A 12,145-nucleotide genomic window follows, 5' to 3' on the forward strand; every position below is an offset into this window, starting at 1 on the left:
GGTGGGTTCCAGTAACCCGGCTGAAGGACGGTGGCCTGTATCGACTGGGTGGTGTTCAAAGGCGAGTGTTTCTCTCACAAAATGCCTCGCATTTGCTAGTGCCGTTGAGAAACAAACGTCCGACCGGGACAGCACGCAGCAGCACCTTACAATAGATCTATGAGTGTTAGCAGGCAATGGCCTATAACAGTGTACGTTTACCGCTCTGGAAGCTGGCTGGCCGTAATGTCAGAATGTGAAAGACGTTTAGTGGAGCTGGTGGCATCTCACCAAATGGTGGAGTCGGTCGGTGGCAGTGATAGGGTGCAAGAGGAGGGTGAAGCCACCTGCGATGGAGGTGGTGCGGAGGCGTGTTTCGGAAGTTTACACCGAGCGAGGTTGTGCAGTCATCAACACACCGGATTCGCATTCGGGAGGACGATGGTTCAAACCCACGTCCGGCAGTCCTGGTCTAGATTTCCCGTGATTACCCTAAATCGCTTCTGGCAAATGGCGGGATGGTTGCTGTGAAAGGGCACAACCGATTTCCTTCCGAATCCTTCCGTTATCCGAGCCTGTGCTCCATCTCTAATGACCTCGTTGTCGACGGGACGTTAAACAGTAACCTCGTCCTCGTCCTCCTTGGAAGTTTAGTAGTCAGGGTCCAGTAAGGTTATTTTCTAGACATGGAAAGTTCAGAAGTGTTCAAATGTGCATTTACTTTCGCGCACTTGGGAAATGTCTTAATATTGTTATTTTTCGAGGTTGGAGCTCACGTTAGGGACCATACGGGGCCTGTTAAGTAAGAGACCGCCTGACAATGTTCCATAAAGTGAGTGAAGCTTCTAAATGTACGGCACAGCGTATGACAGCCTATGGGAAGCCCTAATGTTCAAGGCTATCGTGGTATGCTTCGCTACACTAATGAAACTACACGTTCTGGAGAGCTGCGGTCGATACCAGTCATAAAACAGCTGTGTCGTATATGCCTGCACTTCAATGGACGAGAACACATCTACTCGTTGAGAGTCGTAAAACAGGTATGTCGGAGAATTCGTACGTGCCTGCACATTAATGGACGAGAGTGGAGACATGCGTCTGCTGCAAAGTGTTGTTGCGATGATGGCCGTCTTACCCAGGACACGAAGACGTGACACACGGTGGTCGACATCCCATCCTGGGCTGCTGGAAGGCGGAGCTCGCGGCCGTCAGAGGACCTGCGGCAGTGCCGGAGTCCTGTGGGACGTGCCCCAGGGAGATATGAAATTGAGGGAAAGGGGGAGGGGGGGGGGTGGCGCTTAGGGTGGGCGCCGCGTCCCGCGAGATGGCCGCCGGCGGAATCCCGATGAGGTAACGGGACGCACACGCGGCGCGCCGCGCGCAGTCTACGCACGGGTGCGACACGCGACTCGGCGTGCTTCTGGGAACAGCACGTGCTGCCACACCTCCAAACGCGGCGCCGCGCCGCCGACAGGGGCGGAACTCTTCCGTCCGGGCGCTCCTCAGGGGTCTGTACCGGGCCCTGCTCTACCCGAGAGCTCGGCCACCGCCACTCGTCAGCGCTTAATTTCAGTGATCTCAAGGAGCCGGTATATCCACTGCGGCAAGGGCGTTGTCAGTCCTTTGAAGGCCTAGTAATATTATCGGTAACGTTTAAAATACCGATTTGCGTCGTAATTCGGAATCGACAATTAGCTGCAGGTGCTTCTGTAGTTGGCTGAGTAAATGAGTTCAAAGGTCGGAGTAAGGCGGACGCTTACCACCTGCCAGAGGACCGCGTGCAGTGAACCAGCGCGGTGACGCCTCTACCTCAGGGGCTCTGCGCATCGCCGGCCTCCCCGGCTGTGTACACGGAACAGGTGAACTGCAGCTACAGAGCCGGCGGCCCGGCGCAGCAGGTTGCAGGGCAGTCGTGATTCGGAGGCCGGGAAATTAGAATATGGATCGTGCCGGGGGAGGAGGCGTTGCGCAGCGAGGGCGAGACTGCGGAGTGGAGCAACTGGTGCAGCCGCGGCCGTAAAGCAGCGCCGCGTGCCGCGTAAACAAAGTGTGAAGAGCGTTGGCCAAGCGGCCGCGGCGCCGGCGCTGGCGGCGGCGGTGGCCGTCGGCCCGAGCTGCTGCTGGCCGCCGCCCGCCGCCCGCCGCCCGCCGGCCGGCTGAAACACGAGACACCGGGATGGGCGCGTTGGGCAACGCGCGATGCCCCGCGCCTGATAGGCCGCTCCGCGCCGCGCCGCGCCGCGCCGCACTCTGCCGGCACCGCCGCCGTGCCTTACCTTACCGCACCGTGCTGTGTAAGGCCGAGCGCGCCGGGTCGCCGCCTTACGAAATGCGGGGGAGGCGCCGCCGCTCCCCACTGCCCGTCCGGCCACTGCGCCAGCGGGTCAGAACCCACCGTTGCAGCAGAGTCCAGCTGGGTATGTCAGCTGCGGCGTTCTCACAAAACTCGACGTCAATAAACAAATTTATTCTGAGTCACCACACTAGGAGAGGCGTTCTATATGTAACACAACTTTTTTTTTCTCCGCCAATTTGGGCTGAAAATATACGGAATTTGTTGTGGGACAGCGTGCAATAGTCCCGCTTCAGCTCCTATAGTTTCATGACGTTTCGACAGGTGGCTGTGCTTTACGTTCATACAATGAAGTCTTTCACGACCGGATGTTTCAGCTGCCGAGAATTCTTCCGGGTTGTATGGCCGTGGTCCATGCAACTCCTCTACCCCTGACGTTACGTCCAGAGCTACGTTGGACATCTTTGGAGGCGTGTACTATAACGAACTATTTTCCACGGCTACATAGAGAAGCCATCGAAATATATAAACATGTGGACAATTTTAACAGAAAAGAAGAAGCTATTAAAGTCAGCGATATATGGACAGTGGCGCTACAGAATCGATGAGAAGTTTTTATCTTTCACGTACTATGATCTATAGTTATATTTTATCCTTGATAAGGTTTATCTATGCTAACACGTGAAATCCAGACCACGCCCACTTTCCACGGTATTTAGGCAGCTCTTCGACGTCCGACTCGTCAGTCGGCAAGACTCAGCACAACCAGGAGCACCTCCGAAGATGTCCAACGTACCGCTGGACGAAACGTCAGGGACAGAACAGTTGCATGGACCAAGGCCATACAACTCGGAAGAATTCTCGTCGGCTGTGCTGTACGTTGCTTTCAAAATGGAGTCTTTAGCGGAGTTTCGTTCCAAGCAGAGAGCTGCCATTGAGTTTCTTTTCGTGCAAAATCAGTGCATCTCAGAGATTCATAGGCGTCTGTACAATGTGTAGGCAGACCGCTCAGCGAACAAAAGCACGTTGAGTCGTTGGGTGAGGCATCTGTCATCATCGCATCAAGGTTGCGCAAACCTGCCGGCCGATCTCACTCGAGTATCTCTCCTGCGATGCTGAACAAAAGCACGTTGAGTCGTTGGCCGATGCATCTGTCATCATCGCAACGAGGTCGCGCAAACCTGCCGCCAGATCTCACTCGAGTGTCGGTCCTGCGATGCTGGACCTCAACGTGTTCGCACACACCTGTGATTCCTGCAGTGCCGCACTTCAGAGCGTTCGTCGCCACAAAAATGCGAACTAACTTCTCCATGACAACGCAAGTAGTCGCACGAGTCTGCACACCCGAGAGGAGCTCACAGAGCTTCGTTGGACTTCGCTTTTCTTCCTCACGCACCTGACAGCCTTCCATCCGTTTGGCCCAGTGACGGACGCACTCCGCGGGAAGCAGTGCGTCGACGATGGGGAGATTATTGATGCAGCGACACGTTTGCTCTGACGTCGACCAGTGGAGCAGTACCACATGGGCATACGGGCCCCTCCAACAACGTGCCGCAACATTATGTTGCAAAATAGGGTTTTGTAGCTCAAATAGTGGGCAATAATATAATGATTGGAATCCTAAATAAAACTAATAACTTTTTGAATGCCCCTCGTCTTTTACCAGAAATTCGTATTATTACCATACTATTAACGGACTGAAACCTAAACATATCATTTTTTAACCCTGCAGGAGAGTGAGACCCAATTCTATATCAACATTTATTTGGATTCTTTGGGCACCCAGACGTTTACGTTTTAATTTTACCAGGATTTGGTATCATTTCACATACTGTATGTCAAGAAAGAGTGAAAATCGAATCATTCGGAACACTAGCATTTCATCGATAGTTAACTGTCAATTAATTAAACTAGCTGGAGTCCATTCCCGAGATTTTTTCCCAGACTTCTCTTTTATTGACAGCGCGTTCCGTGTACAGCCTAATAAGTCTAAACATGTTTACGTATAACTACACTGATTATGTGAACGCAGTTCACATAGACAGTCACAATAACAACAGCCATCGCCAAGGTTTTTGCAGGGTTGCCAGTTTAATTTAGGCAGGCTTTCACAGAAACATGGTTACTGTAGGTCACAATGACCTATCTAAATATCAGCTTCCAATGAACTCTTAAAAATCTGTATATCGTGTGGTTATAATTGAAGTGTATCTACTCACAGAGGACCATTGTGCGCTGTAATAATTACATCAACGTCGTAGCAATAATATTTGAGTCAATGATTGTTCCCGCAACTCGTTCTGCCATCTTAGCAAGTGGATATAAATGTAATTTGTACGAAAATAGAAATGACTGTAAAATTATGCTAAAATTCCTCACCTTGAACGAATTTTGTACTGATCCCAAAAATTGTGTTACTTTTTCCGAGTCCGTAATATTTATGAATTTCATAGTATGATTAACATTTTGTTAATATCATTTCACCTGATGCGTTTCGCTCACTGTCGTATGTGAAAAATACGATCTTTCGTTCTCTATCATTACATAAACGAACGCTGCTTTTTAAAACAGTCGTCTAAATGAATTTCAGTATTGCACCATACAATATTTCGTTGATAAGTGACACAATCTTGGGATTAGTCACCTGAATACGCCCTCACGAAATTTGTTAAACTGTTATGACTTTTAGTCGTTACAGACCCTCAAAGCATGGCAGCAAAGTATGGCGTGACGAATTTAACTGGTTTCCTTCGGACATGACCTCTATAATACGATTTCATAAGGATTCTTAGGTATCTGTGGAATCAGCAAGCAATCAGCAACGTAGTGCTGGTCTTATTAAAGGTGTCTCATATTTTTTAAATAGAGTATACGTCATATATCTAGATTAAGTTCAAAGAGTATATTGCTAGTGATCGTGATAGGCTTTGCTTTGATAATCGATAGTGGACATCATACGACAATAGACGAGGCAGGACAGTGTAGCCTAATCCTTTCGCCTTTGCGGCTCTGGCAATGAACATATGCGTCCTCCCCCGAATACCTCGCGAAAACATCACGAAGACAAAATTATAGATATTCGTATTCACTCAGATGCTTACTAACAATCGTTCTTATCGCGAACCCTGTGCGACTAGTGTAGGAAGGAGAGGGAATCACAATCGCACAAAAAGTACTCTCCGCGATACACTATAATGTAGCTGGTAGAGTATAGATGTAGATGTAGACTTTCCGTATTGCAGAAGTGGCTTAGCTGATCATGAAGAACCACTAACTATTGACTTCAGAAATATTAAATACACACATCAAAAAAAGTTTTCCATCGCCTCGGTTCCGAGAGTTCCGGAACCTGTACAGAAAATTGCAATAGAGACCAACATAAACATCATTTCCGCCTTTCATTGCCCATGAAAACCACACATTGCATGTTGTACCACCACACAGCGAGACCTTCAGAGGTGGTGGTCCAGATGCTCTACACACCGGTACCTCTTATACCCAGTAGCACGTCCTCTTGCATTGATGCATGCCTGTATTCATTGTGGCATACTATCCACAAGTTCATCAAGTCCCACTCCTCAACGGCGATTCGGCGTAGATCCCTCAGAGTGGTTGGTGGGTCACGTCGTCCATAAACAGCCCATTTCAATCTACCCCAGGCAAGTTCGATGTCTGGAGAACATGCTGGCCACTCTAGTCGAGCGATGCCGTTATCCTGAATGAAGTCTTTCACAAGATGTGCACGATGGGGGCGCGAATTATCGTCCATCAAGACGAATGCCCCGCCAATATGCTGCCAATATGGTTGGACTATCGGTCGGAGGATGGCATTCACGTATCGTACAGCCGTTACGGCGCCTTCCATGATCACCAGCGGTGTAAATCGGCCCCACATTAGCCAGCACAAAACATCAGGGAACCTCCACCTTGCTGCACTCGCTAGACAGTATCTCTAAGGCGTTCAGCGCGACCAGGTTGCCTCCAAACAGGTCACCGGCGACTGTCTGGTTGAAGGCATACGCGACACTCATCGGTGAAGAGAACGTGATGCCAATCGTGAGATGTCCATTCGGCATGTTCTTGGGCTAATCTGTAAAGCGCTGCATGGTGTCGTTGCAAAGATGGACTTCGCCTTGGACGTCGGGAGTGAAGTAGTGCATCATGTAGCCCACTGCGTACAGTTTGAGTCGTAACACGACGTCCTGTGGCTGCACGAAATCATTATTTAATATGGTGGCGTTGCTGTCAAGGTTCCTCCGAGCCATAATCCGTAGGTAGCGGTCGTCCACTGCAGTAGTAGGCCTTGGACGACCTGAGCGAGGCATGCCATCGACAGTCTCTCTGTATCTCTTCCATGTCCGAACGTCGCTTTGGTTCACTCCGAGACGCCTGGACACTTCTCTTGTTGAGATCCCTTCCTGGCACAAAGTAACAATACGGACGCGATCGAACCACGGTATTGACCGTCTAGGCATGGTTAATTACAATCAACACGAGCCGTGTACCTCCTTCCTGGTGGAATGAGTGGAACTCATCGGCTGTCGGACCCGCTGCGTCTAATAGGCGCTGCTCATGCATGGTTGTTTACATCTTTCGGCGGGTTTAGTGACATCTCTGAATAGCCAAAGGGACTGTGTCTGAGATACAATATGCATAGTCAACGTCTGTCTTCAGGAGTTCTGGGAACCGGGTGATGCAAAACGTTTGTTGATGTGTGTGGTTTGAAACAGCACCTCCGCCGAAAAAATCCACGACTTGCCTCTGACACCCACGACTAATGTCTACCGACGCAGCGTCCTTCTCACCTACAGGCAAACCTGCTAAAATTGTTAATCACATCTAATCCTTCCGACGGATCGACCTCAGGAGCATAGTGTAACTACCTTGATCAGACAGTTCCTGCTCCCACTGACAGCACTCTTCTACATAGAGTTGCTTCCTTTCCGACACATGCTAAAAAACACCTGTCTGTACCCTAGAGACTCCAGCACTGCATATTCCGACCACAAACCACGTCTCTTGGGTTGGACAGAGACCCCTTCCAGCAGACACAGGGGGCGACAGGTCGCACTGTGCACGCACGGCGCCCAGCCGGCGTTCGCCCTCGTCGCGTACTGAGTGGCGCGTGACGCGTGTTGCAGAGTCGGCCGGAGGCGGCGGCGTGGAGACCGGGGTTCGCGGCCGCGGCGAGGCTATGCTCAGCATGGAGCTGCCGTCGGCCGGCGCGCTCCACCCGCAGCAGCTGCACATGGCGCACGTGGCCGAGCACATGGCGCAGCACCAGCAGCCGCAGCAGCAGCAGCAGCAGCAGCAGCAACAGCAGCACGGCCTCATGCACCACGCCATGGCGCACGACGAGCCCAAGAAGAAACGTGAGTACCCACACAGCCTCACTGCACTTTCTCCACTCTGCGGCGGGCAAAAGCGTACGTATTTCAGGTCGCGGAAGATGTTTCGAAATAAAACGACAGCTATACCAACTCAGCTTCTTCACCTACACACTGATGTTTCTGTAGTTCCGTCTTGTCTAAATGGAATGGGACTGCGGCTGGTCAAAGACTTGAAAAAAATAACAACAGCCGTAATTATATAAATTATTATATTTGACTATCAGTTTCGGTGCCTCATTGGCACTATCTTCAGGCCCCTATACACGTAGGTAAATATGTCATATAAAAATCTGTGTCATTATAGGGACGACTAATTTCAACTGGATACCGTAGATTCTGAAACTTCCCTGTGGATGTGAGCTCTCCACACTTCCAACAACTGTCAGCTCAAGTCTTCGAATACACAGATGTGTCCTTTAAGAAGTATTAAGACTATAAATTTGTAACCAATTGGGATTCATCGTTGCCGATGCTCGAAAGTTTCACTTCCAACGTCGCTACAGTTAGTATCCCCGAAGGAACAACTGCTTCACGGCCTCGAAACTTCCTAACCAGTTACGGAATGATCGTCGCTGCTTCAAATATTCTTACGCTTAGCTCTTCATGCCCCTTGACTTCCGCTCTCTCGACCTTGTTTGGCTGTCGTTTAGTGACGGCAGTCATTCCACAGCTGTGCGTTTGCTCGATGCGACGTCCCGTGCCCTGGCCTGACTTTTTTTGGGGTTTTTTCTGTGTACCCTAAGCTGCCTCCATAGTTACGAAATACTGAATTCTGGAGTTGAGACCAGTAACTTAACTGAGGGTGGGGGGCGGGCGGAGGGGGCGCATGAGAAATTTTAATACTCTGAAGGAAATCTCATAAACTCCAATGTTTTCAAGACAATGTAAATAAATTTGGTATAGTTGTTAAGACATATTACGTGCATACACACTTACGTTTTCGTGCTTATTCACATTATAACGTTTTAGTTATAAACAACTGAATTTTTTTCAAAAAGGCGAGCACAAATATTCCTTTTTTAAAAAAAAGTCTATCAGAAGGAAATTAACGCCTTTTTGTACAAATTTTGATATACAGTTATTACAAATATCTGTGGAACAGAATTTTGATGTATTCTTTTGCTGGGCTTCAAAAGCTCTCCAAGTATCTGTGAAAAAATGCATGAAACTTTAGATCTTTTTTCTGACGTAAATGGCTTAACACTGTATTAAATGAAAATTCCTTCCACATAATGTTTGATTATAGTATTGACTAATTGCATGCCAATTTAAGTACTCTAACGTCAGTTGTTTGTGAGGAAACGGTACATAAAGATTCCAAAATGTTATTTGCGGGAAACCTGAATCAAAAATTTGACTCTGTTTTTATCAGGCCTTACCTTATCTGTGTGAACTAGTGCAAACCATACCCATACTCCCCTTCATCCTCAAGCAATCTTTTCTTTGTTTGTCTTCTTGGGTTAACCCGATTTTTAAACTGAGCAGAAACGACGTCGGGTAAACCAGTTCTCCTGTTCAAAGCACTTGCTTCCTTGTTCCAAGAGACGTCTTCATTCATTACTAGTGAGCTAGTTTTCAAGTTGTTTTTATGACATCAAGAGGACGGACACTTCCTAACCCTTTTCAGCACTTTACTAGAACTATGCATACTACAGAAAGTAATAATGGAGCTACACACAACTTTCGTAAAAGTTACTGCTTTGCAAACCAAAGAATGCAACATCAGTGGCAGTTATGGTATTCCAAAGCCTTTTTTGATGTACCACACGAAAATCATTCCCCGCGTTGTGACTACATAAAACTGCAACAAAACGCCGCAGGTATAAAAAATACGGTGAGGAAATACAAAACAAGTAAGGGGCTTGGCGCCGTGGAAGAGTTTGTCAATTATCATTTTATCACATTTACCAGTAGAATTGGAAATTAATATTCCGGAACTGAAATTTCAATACCATGCAGTAAATGAAGTGCCAGTAATTTTTGACAGTTTTAGTCGCTTTCACGTACGCCCCCCCCCCCCCTTAAAGATATAAAGAACCTACTTTTCCTTTAAATGTTATAGAGTATGTTCGGGAATGAAATAGATATAAAGGGGGCAGTTCCAGGTATAGCAGCGATACCCCGCAGTATTGTGCCGGCCGCGGTGGTCTCGCGGTTCTAGGCGCGCAGTCCGCAACCGTGCAACTGCTACGGTCGCAGGTTCGAATCCTGCCTCGGGCATGGATGTGTGTGATGTCCTTACGTTAGTTAAGTTCAAGTAGTTCTAAGTTCTAGGGGACTGATGACCACAGCAGTTGAGTCCCATAGTACTCAGAGCCATTTGAGCCAGCCAGTATTGTGATCAGATGGATACTCCGGAATCAGTACTTGATATGTTTGGTACGAGAATAGGCACTACGTTGACGGAATTTCACCGTCATTTACTCATGCTCAACACGGAAAATTTTGTTCCTTTTCATCAGAGCTCGTGGGACGTTTCTTCTCTGTTTTTCTTCATCTTAACGAGTCAACTGTGTGTCTAAGGCGCTTGTGAGATAACGATGTCAACTTGTACCGTGTAGTGCTGTGACTGAGCTGCTGTGGATGACGGTGAAAATGAGAGGCTGCGAGACGATGAAGTGGCAAACTCCACTCGAAGTTGCAAGTGTACCGCCAGACCTAACGAACACACCAGTGGTATCACATCGCCTCACTACATGATGCACTGACGAGACGTTTGGATATTGGCGCTGAAGAGTGTCGCACACTCTGATAATAAACAAAGTCTCACCTGTTGTCCTTTAGCGGAAAATGTTCTTCCGCGACTAGTATTCGAGTCCTACGCCACACAGCTGTCATCCGTGACAGCGTGAGCGCCTGTGTAGATGGCGTGGGACGGCTTACTTGGTGTAACAGAATACTCCAAAAAAAGTGAGCAGCAGTACAGAATAACGGATCTATACTGAAATGGAGCCCACTGCTATTGTGACAAACTTCCGATCACAAGATGAGTGGGGACATTAACTGTGCTGTTCCGTGCACACAACTACTGACCAAACTCCTGTTTTAAGGCTTTATTCTGATACACTACTATCAACAATAACAAATTTAGGAAACTGTCAGGCACACGAAAAAGTAATGGGACGATGGGAAAAATATCACGTAACCAATCAGTAGTTGTGAAAATCCCGGGAAAAGGCCGGAGAAACCTCTCGCTGCTGCGGCGCAGAGAAGAATGCGATCTGCGAGCCTACGGAATTGCGGCGGTGCTCGACCGTTAGCTCCACATTTTTTGGGTCACCGGTAGTCAATTCAAACTCGTTTCACGTGATTTTGCCGGACGGCGGCGTCCGAATCTTTCGTACCCCCAATTTCGCGGGACATGACTGGTGAGATTCGGGAGGTAATTTCGGAAGTCAACAGAAGGTAAAAAAACGGAGCCGCAAAACACGTCGGCCTGCGCAGCTGCGGGCAGAAGCGGCGGGCAAGCCACAGTGCAGCGCTACGGGGCACGCATCTGGAGCGGAACCCGGCAGACCTCACTCCAGCTCCAGCGCGCGGCCCAGCAGTCGGCGCAGCGCCAGGAGGAGCAGGTGGCGATTCGCCACTCAGACGTGGCGGAGGACGCGCTCCTCTGTCCGCCAGTCGCCGCCGCTCGTGGCAAACTGGGTAAATGGCTAAATGGTCACGTGACGGTCCCACGGAGGTAATCACTCACTCGGCATTCAGCGAGCGATTCAGTGTTTGCTGTGGGTGCATTTTAATCTGGGACTTCTTCATAATGATTAATTTTTTTGTATTTAATTTGTTTTCTTTCTTGCTTTGCCTCAGTCTCATCTCGACTGATTTGCCCTGTTCTCGTACGTATATTGCATTGGCTAATATGGGTCCTCTCTTTATTTGAAAGATGAGTGTACTTGCGAGATGAGGTCAGCAAGCTAACGTAGGTTGTCAAGCCCTATTTTATCATGACTACTGTTGAATTTTGGACTTGTGCCCGAGACGTGTTCACTGTGAGAAATATAAATTAATGGCGCAGTCATGGATGAAGATGGTGCTTGAACAGTCTTCATCGTGGTCTGGTAGAGCACTGGGATGCGGGATGACTGCTGAGGAAAAGACAAAGTGTGAGTTCAAATGGCTCTGAGTAATATGGGACTAAACATCTGAGGTCATCAGTCCCCTAGACTCAGAACTACTTGAACCTAACTAACCTAAGGACATCACACACATCCATGCCTGAGGCAGGATTCGAACCTGCGACACTAGCAGCAGCGCGGTTCGGGACTGAAGCGCCTAGAACCGCTCGGCCACAGCGGCCGTCAAAGTGTGAGTACAGAGGCAGAAAGGCAGAGGAGATCCCAGGGGTCGACGGTCTAACGACGGACCCATTAATATCAAACCAATATCTTCTGTACTCGCTTTGGGGATCTTTTCATTGCAAAATGAGTATGATCTATCTATAAGTGCAACCGTTGCATGTAAACGATATATCGTTTTCTTG

At 48.6% G+C, this 12,145-nt stretch overlaps 1 protein-coding gene across 1 annotated transcript in view; it reads left to right on the forward strand.

The window, feature by feature from the left end:
• LOC126240604 (paired box protein Pax-5) overlaps positions 1 to 12,145 on the forward strand; it is a 790,874-nt gene that overhangs the window by 172,083 nt on the left and 606,646 nt on the right. Inside the window, 1 exon segment of the mRNA XM_049947937.1 lies at positions 7,414 to 7,644. Within this exon segment, the coding sequence (XP_049803894.1) occupies positions 7,414 to 7,644 (231 nt within the window).

The sequence above is a fragment of the Schistocerca nitens genome, chromosome 1, assembly GCF_023898315.1.
Source record: "Schistocerca nitens isolate TAMUIC-IGC-003100 chromosome 1, iqSchNite1.1, whole genome shotgun sequence".
Lineage (NCBI taxonomy): Eukaryota > Metazoa > Arthropoda > Insecta > Orthoptera > Acrididae > Schistocerca > Schistocerca nitens.